The 15,214-nt window shown below is 38.6% G+C and overlaps 1 protein-coding gene across 1 annotated transcript; it reads left to right on the top strand.

Annotated features, from left to right (window-relative positions):
- The first annotated feature begins 9,153 nt into the window (after positions 1-9,153).
- LOC141482308 (uncharacterized) lies at positions 9,154-13,152 on the top strand. Its single transcript, XM_074175363.1, has 3 exons — positions 9,154-10,310; positions 10,368-10,862; positions 13,097-13,152. Exons 1-3 carry the CDS (start codon positions 10,142-10,144, stop codon positions 13,150-13,152), a joined length of 720 nt encoding a protein of 239 aa, XP_074031464.1. The 5' UTR covers positions 9,154-10,141.
- Positions 13,153-15,214: the final 2,062 nt, after the last annotated feature.

Raw genomic sequence — 15,214 nt, 5'->3', positions numbered from 1 at the left:
GTTTGACTTCGGTTTTTGCCTCAGTTTTCAATGGGGTACTAGCTGACTGTGTTGCTGTTTTATTAGCTATTTTCCTCAATGGAATAGACAGAGGTTTGAAAAATCTTTGCAATGACTCATCTTCTTCGGATTTGCCCAATTTCAGAGCCAAATATTTTTTTCGAATGATGCGTGCAATTTCGTTGATCTTATTATTTCGAATAACATCAACTTCTTTGCTCAACGGTTTCATGATGGTGAATGATACTACATCACGCACTGTGTATACTTATATATTTGTCGAATCCTTGACGATAACGTCCACCATTCTTATCGAAATCTTTCATTATTACAACGGTTCCATATCGATGTTGCCAACATTCGGCACACATTCTCTTGAATTCATCGAAAGACATGTCGGGAGATACGTGTTCATCGAATACATGTTTCAAATTCATTTCATCCTGTTTGAAAAGAACAATCATATTGCAATTGTCTCGTATCAATTGTTTGGGGGATTTTTGAATATGTCTGACAAAGATAGGCGGCGTCAATGTTCTTATGCCTACATACAGAATAATATTCGCGAATTTTCTGTTGGCCATCACATGCGACATCATCGAAAATGAATATGGAATTTGATTTGGCTTCGTGAGGGATTATGATATCCTCATTTTCCCTGAACGGATAATATCCCAACCCCTTGACTTTACTGAAAATTTCTTGAACCACTTGATATTTAGGTTGATACAATGATTTTGACTATACGTAGATATTTCCAAATTTGGCGCCATTCTGGTGGAATAGCAATGTTAAGATAGCGTTTGTCTTTCCAGAACCACTCGGCCCACAAATTATTGCACGAAACGAATTGGGTAATAATATACCATGCTTCCCAACTACACTACTATTGTTGGCTTCATTCAAAAAGTCTAAATTTTCAATAGGTAATGTCTTGTCTTGTTGAACGACTTTCATGATGTGATGCTGGATAATGAGTGCGCTACGCTTATAAATAAAAATATCACAGTCATCACCCAATCATTCTCAATGTTGACTTACTCCGGTGCAGGTGTCGTCAATTCGATCATCAATAAGCTCCCGTTCGAATTACATCTACCTGGTTATGAGTTTTGCGGACCAGGCACCAAATTGAAAAAGAGATTGGAACGCGGTTACACCGGTGTAAATCCTTTGGACGAATATTGTAAAGATCACGATATCGCGTACTCCCAAAGCGACTCATTAGAAGACCGTCATAAAGCAGATCAAGTGTTGGAAAATAGAGCTTGGGAACGCGTTAAATCGAAAGACGCTAGATTTGGTGAAAAAGCTGCAGCTTGGCTCGTAACTACAACAATGAAAGCGAAACGTAAGCTCGGCATGGGGTTGTCCTTTCGACGTAATATGCTTCAAAAAATTACTAAAAATTGGAAGCCACATCCTACCAATATTAAGAAATCTAGTGCTTCGGCTTTGCGAGCTGCTAAAATGGCATTGAGGAAAGCTGGAGGACGTAAGAACATACGGATACCTAGGATAATACCATTCGAAGCAAAATCTGGAGGAATTCTTCCCCTCATCCCTATATTCGCTGCCTTTTCAGCTTTGGGTTCGTTGGCAGGTGGAGCAGGCGCTATCGCAAAAACCGTAATAGATGCTAAAAATGCCAAAAAGAAACTTGAAGAAGATCAACGTCACAATAAAGCTATGGAACATTTAGGTTCCGGTTTGTACCTACGCAAAACACCTCGAGGATTTGGTCTGTTCCTAAAGAAACAACAGCAACGCAAAGGGCGAGGTCTTTACTTGAAAAAGCAAAAAAACTCCTACTGAAGCTACCCCATAGAGCATTATACGATTCGGAAATTCAAAAATGTGCCCGTCAAATGAGAATTCCACATTTTCGTGGTCTTTATGCGCGACACGTTGCCAACTCGTGGTCCTCGTCTGCGAGAATGTGCTGTATTGAACTTGGATTCTCGATTGAATAAAGGCACTCATTGGGTAGCTTACATTAAAAACGGCAATGCTGTACAATATTTTGATAGTTTCGGTAATCTCAAACCTCCAATGGAATTGGTCAGATATTTTGGAGGGGGTATAACGATTACATATAACAATGATCAGTATCAAAATTTTGACCAGAGTAATTGCGGACATCTGTGCCTACAGTTTCTGCTCCATAATGTCTGCAAAAATGGTTGGAGATAAATCTTTGCGAGATTTAACCGATGCTGAATTGAAAACTTTATCGATCGACTATTTGATTGAGAATGCTAAACCTTGGGAATTATTGGATGTTTGGCATAGATTACCAAAGGACTACCAACATCGATTCGCTTTGCAGATTCGTTTACCATGTTTCATCCATTACCGACATGAGGTACCACCACCTACATCAGCTGCGTCATCGCTACAAAAAGCAATGTATTATGGTCCTGTGAGTTCGCAAATAGAATGTTATTATTGTAGAAATAAATGATTTTTATGCAAAATGTTGTTGTTATTGTTTCAATCATTATTTAAGGAGATGTCATACTGACATTATTTCAGTCATGTCTATGATATTAACGCTAACGAGTCGTTCTTCGACGCTCTCCATCGATTTCAATCCACCCAGTCGATTAGATTCTGATTCTGAATATACTTTGGCTTTGCTCAGTTTCCATTCGTACAACAGTATACCCAACATTGAAGAAGGTACGTAATTCTACTACTATGAAAACGCTGACAAAACTAAACAGAAAAGCATCGATATACCTGTTGGATCTTACGAAATTGGTGACATTGAAGAATAAATAAATAAATACATCACGCCTAAAACGTTCAAAGAAAACCCTGAGGATTTTTTCTATCTGAAACCGAATAATAATACGCTGAAAAGTGAAATATTCTGTCTGAAGCACTCGATTGATTTCCGACCTGCAAATAGCTTGGCTCACATACTGGGGTTTTCATCTACTCTTCTCAAACCAAACTTACATCACGAATCCTATCTACCTGTGGATATCATTAAAGTACGCACCATACACATAGATAGCAACATTACGTTTGGAGCCTTCTACAACGACACACCGACTCATACGATATACGAATTTGCTGTTGGTGTTGATCCGGGGTATGCAATTGACGAAATACCTTATCACCCCATTTACCTACCTATTGCACATAGAGACGAAATAAACAATATCACGCTGCGAGTGCTCGACCAACATTCTAGGCTCATTGATTTCCGAAACGAAGAAATAATAATTCGTTTGGAATTGAAGCGGAAGTATGGTGCTGACTATCTATAAAAATAATACACCTCCATACCCCAAGTCAGTCTTCACCAAGACCTTCACTAGTCGACAACTATTGACAACGGAAAATAAATTGTTTCTGGAATCTCTTGGTTATCATGTTGTCCAATCAAGTGTTCAACATTTTCCGAAAACCCCAAATCGATGAGTCCATACAAAAGATAGAATGGCGGACCTACTATCCATATGTCAAATCTTTTCGCAACAACGATGTTATTGAAATTAACATCAATCAATCTGATGACTACGATGCTTTGTACGATAGTCTGCTGTTCATTAGTGGAAAAGTTGAGAAGACTAAAGGGGACGGTAAGGTGTCATTCGTAAACAATGCTGGTGCTTTCATGTTTCAATCTGCTAGTTATGAGCAGAGTGGTAAGGAATTGGAAGCAGTTCGTGAACTTGGAATTGTTAATACTGTTAGAGGCTTTCTCATCTACACCGACGAAGATATCAAACACTTGGCCACCTCCGGTTGGACTTTTCCCAACAATACAGGCGTCATCAACACAACTCATCTAACATTCAACATGCTTGAATATCTTCAACGATTATCAGTGTGTTTCCTACGGTAAACATACCATTCGATTAGTACGAGCTGGAGATGATAGCAACTGTTTCAAAATAGAAGAGACTCCTGCTGCACTAACACCGAAAACGGAAGTTAAATTGGAAATTGAAAATATCGAACTGAAAGTTAAACGACTCTTTCCGCATGATCAAATTAAATTGCAACTTTTGAAAGCTATCCAAGCAGACACTCCTATTCTCATACCGTTCAGAAAATGGGAACTTCATATGCTGCCAGCTCTCACACAAGGTGCAAAAAATGAAATATGGGCCGTCAAGACTTCTTCGTTCCTTGAAAGCCCTCGCTATGTAATTGTATGTTTCCAAAAAAATCGTGACTACACTAAAGTCAACAATGATCCAACAATATTCAATCATTTGAATATTACCAATATAACGCTCACTCTTAACGGTGAGAATTACCCCAAGGAAAATATGCATTTGAATTTTGCAAAGAGGAATTTTTCGCAAGCTTATTTCAACTACTCACAATTTGGTCTCAGCTACAAAATAACCAATCAACATAATCCTCTTCTCACTTCCACTGTCTTCACGGACAAAGCTCTCTTTGTCATCGATTGTTCCAGAAGGGATGAGAGCATCAAAAGTTCCAGTGTTGATGTAAAACTTGAAATCGAAGCATCCGAGGGATTTCCTCAAAATACTAGAGCCTATTGCATAATTGTGCACGACACTGTCATAGAACACCTCCCACTCAGCGAAATTATTAAAAAATGAAACTGAACATGTGATTTTGCTTCAGTATCGAAGAGTCAACATGAGAGTAGCTGTTGTAGATATTCAAGGCTTCACCGTCGAGCAAAAATTCCATCCTAAAGAAATAGCCATTAGGATTGGAATTCAGGGTAGTAACTTTTTACTGCTGCCAAACACACCATTTTCCAGTTTGAGTAAAGAAGATCGTCGTACCGCCTGTTACTTGGAGCGAAACATTCACGGATTGAGGTATTCCTCTGGCTTTGTGGAATATAATCAATTGGATGCCATCCTCATGGAGAATCTACAAGGTGTCGATGTCATTTATGTGCGAGGACATCAAAAATATGACTTTCTAACTGAAAAATTTCACGAGTTGAATATACCGACACGCGTTGTGAATTTGGAGGGTTATGACAATACAACATGGATGGTTCCCACATTCGACAACAACGAAGGTGCCTCACCCTGTATGCATCACATTCGCAAGCGAACCAACTACAATTGCAGTCTCCGAAACGTAGATATTTTATACAAATGGTTTTGTGATATATTACCAAAATAAAAATGTATAATAAATTTCCAAATCATTTCTTCTTTTTTATCCAACCTCACCGCCTTATGATACCCTCAACAAAAAATAGAAAACGTATGCAAAACGTTCGAAATCGCATGAAAAACGATCGAAAGCGCACGAAAAACGACCGTAAACGCACGTAAAACGGTCGAAAACGCACGAAAAACGATCGTAAACGCACGAAAAACGATCGAAAACGCACGGAAAACCACGTATTTTGAAATGTCATTGTCGAATACTTCGGTCTCCCATTACCCTCACGTTGAGTCCACAACGCTTAACCTCTCGACACTTTTGGATCTCCTCTTTCTCCTGATGATGCTAACTTGGTTAACAAGGATACGAGACGTAGTGCCCTTTTGGCATGTTGGAATGCTAGACTTCTGTTGAACTGACATGTTTTTTCTTAAATATATTTTGACGCGCCCTGTACACTTCGACGCCATGTTTGTTTTCAATGATGTATTTTGAAATACCTTGTAACATTGAGGGATCACACTTTGGAACGATACAGCCTCATTAATCTGTAATGTTTTTTCTTAAATCTGATTCATTATTATTAATATATCACTTTCGCGCTTCCAATTTTCGTCGAGTAGTTCACGATTAATTCCAAAACCGGCAACGCTACATTGCCCCATAAACAATGATTTATTGTACAACTGGCAACGCCAAACCTGACATGCTGGCATGTATTAACATTTGACAGATGCAGTCTTATGAGTCTAGTGTTTACAGTGTCCTTCTTCAACCAATAGATAGTTCAGCTAGTGACACATAGATGACTCTGTGTATTCTATAACTTAATTTTCAAACCGGCAACGCTACATTACTCCATAAATATTGATTTATCGTACAACTAGCAACACCTGCTTGCACTAGCAACCGGTAAAACCTCAATCTCCATCTCTCTTTGCATCGATTACGTCACACGCGCCTCTCGCTCTTACACACACATACACATCTTTACATGAAATATTAATTATTTCCCAAATCTAAGTATATTTTCCTATCTTCAATATGATAATGACGATTACATTCTACGGAAATCAAAAATAAAAATGCTGTCAGGTATAATGAATGAGTCAATTTCGGTCCCGACAAAACTAACGCTATAAATACCCAACATTCGCAGTTAACTTCAATATCTTACGATGGTGTAGAGGCTAAGGACAATGTCTACGGCGCGGACGACCCAGGTTCGAATCCCATAACTATAAACTTTTTTTATTTAAAATCACGTGACTGGAACGTGACAAGGGGGCCGAGGGGTTAGGTGGGGTACCAAGAAGGCCTGAGCGGTGATGTGGAGTACTAAGGGGGGCCGATAGGTTAGGTGAAGTACCAAGGGGGCCGAGGGGCGGAGTTCCATGCTTGAATCGCTACGATACTCGTCCATCCTGCGTCGATTTCGATGACGCTGATAGGTTACCCCCACTCCTGTTTGAACCAAAAATTGCAAAAAGTTTAGCTCCATAAGAAAATACATGGGATTTTGAGCCAGAAGTCTCTTTGTTACACTACTAAAATCCCTGGGGTAAAAATAGTCACGGGGTCAATTAGAATCTCAGGACCCCCTACGAATTACACCACACAACCAAGGTGGAGAAAATCAGGGAACTCTTCCCAGCCGACGACAGCCCTATCCCGATAGTCCCCAGATCTGCGGAGCAGCCACCTCTTTTCAGACTCGAAGAGCTGGTAATCGCGGCTGAGAAGCTAAAGAACAAAAAGGCACCAGGCCCGGACGGTATCTTCCCGGAGGCAGTGAAACTTGCGGTAAAATCGCGCCCGGAAATCCTTCTCAACACTATGAATGTGCTGCTGGCGGAGGGGGCTTCCCAGTTGAATGGAAAATTGCCAAGGTTATCCTGATACCCAAGGGAGCAGGAGACGGGACAGACGTCAAAGTCAGGCCGATAAGCCTGATAGACATCTTGGCAAAATTGTACGACCAATCACTTAACCCTTTCGAGACGAGTTTTTGTTTCAAGGGTTATGGGTTAGATTTTCAGTGGTTCAATGTCAGTGGCGATCAAATAAAACATCTGCATCAAAATTCATATGAATTTTTATTTATAGGAAGTGGTCGGGGGAAGGTACATATATGTACCACCAGTCCTTTAGGGTCTTTGATGGTGGTACATATATGTACCAAGCGTCTTACAGAAATCATTTTTATAAATTTGACATGAACGTAAAAATTGTTAAGTATGGTATGCAGCAAAACAATTCTTGCATAATGGTAACCTGCATTGACTGCACACTGTCTTGGTCCTCTTCTGTATCTTAGTTTCGGCACAGCGAGCACATCTCCTTCGAGTTTTACCTTCAGTAGGCAGATGCATCGGAAAGTTTTATTTGACTCAGTCTTTTTTTGGAAGGACGACCACTTGTTGATGGACCTTTTACTAAAGTTGTTTTTTCTGGCCTTCGCTGAGAATTGCTTCGGCTAATGATACGAGAAAGTCTAGAAATGGTTTTTTTTCCTGATAATTCTTTGTAAATTATCCAGGCATTTACACCTGACATCATCGAAAGCCTGAAAAAAACTTTGATCCACCATTTTTTTGATTTTCTGTCAAATTCATACAATCCCGCCATTTGGTCCCGCCAGGTCCTGGTTAGCATGCAGGCATAGGCAGTTGAACTATTTTACCACGCAGTTTTTCACGGGACATGGCTGTTTTAGATGCTTCACAAAAAGAATTGGCAAAAGCGAGAACGACTCCTGCATCTACTCTGAGAGAGTTGATAACGTGGAGCACACCATAGTAGTGTGTGAAAGGTGGAGCGGCGAAATGAGCCTCCTGGAACGGGAGACCGAAATGGTGGTGTCCATTGACAATATAGTAGAGGAAATGCTAAACAACAAAAAGGGCTGGAAAGTGGTATATGATTTCTTCAATAAAGTTATGAAGCAAAAGGAACGGAAAGAGAGGGAATACCAGAGGGAGGAAAGGTAAGAAAGAGGACTGAATAAATTTCAATAGCATATGTCGCCGCCCTACTCTGAGTATGTCCATTTGGATGGTTCCGGAGAAGGGATTAGGGCCAGGGGTGGTTTTTGGCGGAGTAGCGTCCGCCAGTACTAGGTCTGATAGACTACAAAGGCCAAGGATCTAGTCATAAGCAGTTTCCACCCTAAAGGAAAAAAAAGGACCATAAGTTAACTCGAATTAGAACTTTGAAAAAAATAAACCGGAATTGCCAATTGAATTTTTGAAACTTATTAGTTAGATGGTCTGGCTCTTCTAATGATACAACTATTTTTAATGATAACTATTTTAATAAATCTTGAAAGAAAATTTGACAATAATACAATTTCAAATAATTGCTGTCTTTTTGGTATGTAAAACAGACCGATGAATTTATCAATTACAATGAAATACATTATAGTATCATTTATATTGATATAAGTACATTACATTTAACTAGCTTCTGTTTATGTTTGTTTCTTGCAGGTGATAGTGGTTATGAATTACAAACATATTTACTGACCCCTCTCCTTGACCCTATTCTACCAGAAAAAAAGCTTTTAATGAGTCACACATTCGAACAAGAGGAATAATAGAAAGACTTTTTGGAAAAGAAGGTTTCCTGTTATAGCATATGGCTGTAGGTTGAAACTGGATACAACTTTAGAGGTTATCATATCAACAGGAGTTCTTCACAATATCGCAAAAAGGATGGGTGAAGGAGAACCCCCATTACCAGATAATATTGGGGACCATGAATTTCAGCAGCTTATTAGACACGGGAATATGCCAGATGTGCCCCGCCTTAATGGGCGAAGAAATTTAAGAGGAATTCATTCATTCATTCATTCATTCATTCATATATATATACAGGGTGTCTCTGGACTTCCTCTTTTCCTCTCGGGAATGTATAGATGGGGTCAAAATATCACCAGTACTTCATATAACTTTTTTTCCTAAAAGTCTTCGTAACCAAGTTACGGGCCCTCGAAGTTACAAAATGAAAAATGTTTTTCTTTGATAACTTTTCAAGTGAATATTCAAAATCATCCAAATTTTGGTAATTGACTAAACAAATGAATTCCTTCGATGAGCTTTCATGCAGGAGTCAGTTGTTTTGCTACAAAGTCAGGAACGGACTACCCCCAATGGTCCACACCCCAAAACTTTGAAATGACAGATATTTTTCAATATTTTTCAACAAATTAAGGTTACTTGGACAATTTTATGAATAAAAGTACTCGTGTGGAAAGTCGATCGGAGCAACGAGTCTTGATAAAAATGTAGTTTCACTCGACGACATCAAACCCGCTCGTCCACCATTATTTGAAATGAATAATTATCAAAGCAGAAATAATAATGATAACGTTAATTCAACAACATTTATAACAGGAATAATACAAAGTATGCTAAAATGAAGTCGTAAACAAAAAGTACAGTACCTAATGGAAGTTTAAGTCACAATTGTGATAGCAGATATTTTTTCAAAAGAAATATCAAGTTCTGTAGATTCGTGGTGTTTTTAAACTAACAAGCTACTCTACTATGAAATATCGAATTCATTCCATATTTTGTATGTACATAATACGTGTGGAATAATCACGTTTCGTGTTGATCAGTTATCTGAATCTCATGAAACTCAACATTCGAATGTTTCAAATTCTTCTTCACAGCTGAACTGTTGAGGAGTTTCACTGATAATTATAATTTTATGGGAGAAATTCTTTAACACGAATCTAAATTTAGCTGAAAAAACGCACATCGGAAAAAATATTTACTATACTAATAAAAAGCAAACAAATGAACTACAAAAACGGCTGCACATGATCAGGTGAAAAATATCCAGGGAATAATTATGTTCCATTTCTTTCACAGATGTTGACAAAAAAACCTTTTAGAAAGTTTTGATAAAAAATGAGAAACTGGAATGCGATTTTGTTTTGTTGAGTGGTGCGTTGTCATATGACTATCATTGTATTGTCAATATTCTATAGGATATTTTGAATTTTTTTGATATGGCCGAACAGTTTACATTCAATGAATATGCAGATATGCATGTATTTTATGGACGAGCATTTTGTAATGCTGCAGAAGCTCGTCGTCTGTATTCCGAGCATTTTCCCAATCGAACGGTACCGTCAAGAGAAACATTCGAGCGTGTCGATCGCAGCTTGAGGGAGACAGGTACGTATTAATTGATAATTGATTTGAGCACGTTGTTTTATTTCGATATTATTGTAGGTACAGTTTTGCCAAAACAAGGTGGTGAGGGCGCTCCTAGGACTGTACGTACCGTTGTATTGGAGGAAAATATTTTGGAAGCCGTCGCTGATGATCCTTCAATGAGCATCAGAAATCTATCAGAACAGTTCCATACATCCAAGTCCACTATTGATAGAATAATTAGGGAACAACTGTTCCACCCATTTCACATCCAGAAGGTACATGCCATGACACCTCAAGATTTTCCAGCACGACTGGAATATGCCAATTGGTTCATGGATAGGCAAAGAGAGGATATGACTTTTATTAGTCGAGTTTTATTCACTGATGAAGCAGGTTTCAGTAGAGATGGAGTTATCAACTCTCATAATCTCCATATATGGGCCGAAGAAAATCCCCATGGGATATTGCAAACCAAACACCAACGAAAATTCAACGTGAATGTTTGGGCTGGTATCATAGGAAACCATCTTATAGGATCATTCGTTCTACAGGACCGATTGGATGGAGAACGTTATTTGGAGTTCATTCAGAACGATTTGAATGAACTTTTGGAACATGTTCCATTGCAAACCCGAAGAGATATGTGGTTTATGCATGATGGCGCTCCTCCTCATTTTAGTTTGATTGTGCGTGACCACCTGAACCATATTTTCCACAATAGATGGATTGGTAGAGGTGGGCCATATTCATGGCCATCGCGGTCTCCAGATTTAAATCCATTGGATTTCTTTCTGTGGGGGCATCTAAAAAGCCTTGTTAACGCTACACCTATTCACACAAGAGATGCATTGTTGAATAGAATAACATTACATTGTGAAGCCATACGAAACGACCCTGGAATGCTATTTCAAGTACAGAGAGGGTGTCTTCGCAGACTAAGATAATGTATAGAGAGAGAAGGTGGTCATATCGAGCAGTTTCTGTAGCGGATTTTTCATTTCTGTTTGCTCTTGAGGCTCTTGAGTTTCGTTAGTTAAACGTGTTTGCATTATAAAAATTCGTTATGAACATTTTACCTATCATTTCCATTTTCCTTAAAAACTAATATTTTCGAATAATGGTAGACATCTCAGGATAAATGTTGTTGAATTAACGTTATCATTATTATTTCTGCTTTGATAATTATCCATTTCAAATAATGGTGGACGAGCGGGTTTGATGTCGTCGAGTGAAACTACATTTTTATCAAGACTCGTTGCTCCGATCGACTTTCCACACGAGCACTTTTATTCATAAAATTGTCCAAGTAACCTTAATTTGTTGAAAAATATCTGTCATTTCAAAGTTTTGGGGTGTGGACCATCGGAGGTAGTCCGTTCCTGACTTTGTAGCAAAACAACTGACTCCTGCATGAAAGCTCATCTAAGGAATTCATTTGTTTAGTCAATTACCAAAATTTGGATGATTTTGAATATTCACTTGAAAAGTTATCAAAGAAAAACATTTTTCATTTTGTAACTTCGAGGGCCCGTTACTTGGTAACGAAGGATTTTAGGAAAAAAAGTTATATGAAGTACTGGTGATATTTTGACCCCATCTATACATTCCCGAGAGGAAAAGAGGAAGTCCAGGGTATATATATATATATATATATATATATATATATATATATATATATATATATATATATATATATATATATATATAGAAAGAGAAGTTAATATCGGACATAGCACTCATGAAAGTGACAAACCATAGACACGTGTTTCGGGCTTTTGGCCCATCATCAGTATGGTGCAGTCAAGTGTGAGGATGGGCAACACTTGGTTACCAAAAGATAGAAATACAAATGCACGGAGCCACCAACAGGAGCCAACCGCACATTTGTGGTTTCAGATGATAGATCTTGTGTTTACAAGAAAACTATCGAAATCACCACGGAGGCAGTTACAGCTACCTGCGTGACATCCGGGTCCAGGAAATTATACAAATAGGAAAGTTATTGAGTGTCTTGATATAGAAAGAGAAGTTAATATCGGACATAGCACTCATGAAAGTGGCAAACCATAGACACGTGTTTCGGGCTTCTGGCCCATCATCAGTATGGTGCAGCCAAGTGTGAGGATGGGCAACACTTGGTTACCAAAAGATAGAAATACAAATGCACGGAGCCACCAACAGGAGCCAACCGCACATTTGTGGTTTCAGATGATAGATCTTGTGTTTACAAGAAAACTATCAAAACCACCACGGAGGCAGTTACAGCTACCTGCGTGACATCCGGGTCCAGGAAATTATACAAATAGGAAAGTTATTGAGTGTCTTGATATAGAAAGAGAAGTTAATATCGGACATAGCACTCATGAAAGTGGCAAACCATAGACACGTGTTTCGGGCTTTTGGCCCATCATCAGTATGGTGCAGCCAAGTGTGAGGATGGGCAACACTTGGTTACCAAAAGATAGAAATACAAATGCACGGAGCCACCAACAGGAGCCAACCGCACATTTGTGGTTTCAGATATATATATATATATATATATATATATATATATATATATATATATATATATATATATATATATATATATAGATATGTGTATATATACACATCAGAAAAGTCTAGGGATATTTTCATAACATACTAAATATCATAAAAATAAATGCATGAGGTCGTTTAACTTCGTACACTCGACCACCCTGTAAATTTCTATGGGTAGAACAAAGCCTGCAAAAACGATAACTAATCTTTTATCAAGTTTTTTACAAACTGTAGATTTTCGGCTGAAATGAATAATCTGAAAGTGTCAAGTTTGTACATTGGCTTACATCAATGTAAGCCATCACTTACCATTGGCTGAGATGAATAGAGCTGTAGGGCTTCTTCAAGGTGGCATGCGACAAAATGATGTAGCTCTTCCTTTGGTGGTCTCCCAAAGTGTTATCAGTCGATTGTGGTGGCGTTTCCGTGAAACTGGCAGTCCAACCGAACAACATCCAGGGCGAGGACGCGCTAAAACTGCAGTTCAAGACCGATTTTTGGTTTTAACCGCAAGAAGACAACCGACAATCACAGCACCTGTTAACGTGTTGCAGCAGACGAACCAGGTAACCATTGGTCGTGATACTGTCAGAAATCGACTGCATGAAGCAGATCTCCACAACAGAAGGCCACTTAGATGTCCACCTTTGTCGAGAGGCAATCGCGGTAGAAGATTAGAGTGGTGTCAAGAACATTTTACTGATTCCAATTTTTTTGTATTATTTTTTTTCGGGGTGCCAAAGAAGAGCCATATTTTTTTTCAGTTTTGCTTATATGCGCACTCAGTATTTTTGGCCATATATATATATATATATATATATATATATATATATATATATATATATATATATATATATATATATATATATATATATATATATACAGTGTGTCAATTTGAAAACTTCCCACCCTCAATATCTCCCTTCCAGTACATAATATGAAAAAATGGTCAGACAGGTCAACTTTATTTGCAAGGGGGACACTCTGAATGAATATTTTCAACCCTCGGGGTTCAACCCCCTAGGAGGGGTGGATGTTACCCTCAGAATTTCAAATGGAAAGGGGGGTCAAGTGGCACATCATTTTGAAGGGCATTCAATTCTCTTGCCAATGATACCTTTTTCATTAGTTTTTGATGAGCAGTTTTTGAACAATAACGTTCCAAACGAACGGTGATTAGAAGTGAATAAGAATAAATGATTAAAACTCGCCCGCACTAGATGTTTGGTATTCAGGTTGGTATTCAAAACAAATGATTGTAATGGACTATTGGAAAAGGTGAGCATCGTACTAGGTAGCATCGTTCCAACCCTTGAGTAATATTCGAATTCGTGGATGTGAGAGGAATGTAGAACTACTTAGTTAACGAAATACGCATCGAGTGCAAACAAAAAATACTAAATTGCAAAAAACAAATTTCAACCATCTTGTTACGCTTTATCTGATAATATGTTCAAAATGTTGTCCATTCTGCTCTAAACAGTAATACAGTCTGTTTTCGAACTCCTCTCGAACATTTTGGAAAACTTCACCACTAATTGACCGGCATGCTGCTGTAATTCGTCCTTTGAGGTCATCCATATCAGTGGGCTGTGTTTTATAAACGACAGATTTGAGATATCCCCAAAGAAAAAAATCTAATGGAGTCAAATCCGGTGATCTCGGTGGCCACTCAATTGATCCCCTTCTGCCAATCCATCTCTCCCGGAATCGCTCGTTCAACCATTGTCGGACGGGGCGAAAATAATGAGGTGGCGCACCGTCCTGTTGGAAATATAACAAATCTTCCTGCAACAGTAAATTACCGTGTGCATCAATTTGAGTTTCGAGCTCGTGAGTTATAAGTGGATCGATAGGTGCTTGAAGCATATCTAGGTACAGATCACCATTCAAGTTTTCTTCAAAAAATAAAGGTCCGATAATGGCATTTCCAAGAATACCAGCCCAAACATTAACTTTTTGTGGGTGTTGTGTATGTCCTTCTCGAAAATTGTGAGGGTTTTCGTCACTCCAATAGCGACAATTTTGCCTATTAACATTGCCATTCAGGAAAAATGAACATTCATCACTGAAACAGATATTGAACAGAAGATTAGGTAAAGCATTGATTCGAAGAGTCATGATTTCACAGAATTCTATTCTTCTGTCATAATCATCCTCATGGAGCTCGTGGAGAATCTGCATTTTATATGGATGAAATTTGTGCATTTTCAGTGCTTTCCTTACAGTCTCGTGTGACATTCCCGTCTGTTCTGCTACTGATCGTAAGGAGCTAGTCGGCTCTGCAGCAAATGTTCCCAACACCTCAATTTGAGCATCCTCATTCAGTACTCTGGGGTTATTCCTTTTTTTATTCTTCACCGAACCAGTTTCGGAAAACT

The sequence above is a fragment of the Leptinotarsa decemlineata genome, unplaced genomic scaffold (assembly GCF_025532065.1).
Source record: "Leptinotarsa decemlineata unplaced genomic scaffold, Ldec_3_MD MMD2_P_RNA_scaffold_14, whole genome shotgun sequence".
Lineage (NCBI taxonomy): Eukaryota > Metazoa > Arthropoda > Insecta > Coleoptera > Chrysomelidae > Leptinotarsa > Leptinotarsa decemlineata.
This window is presented reverse-complemented; position numbering and strand designations above follow the sequence as displayed.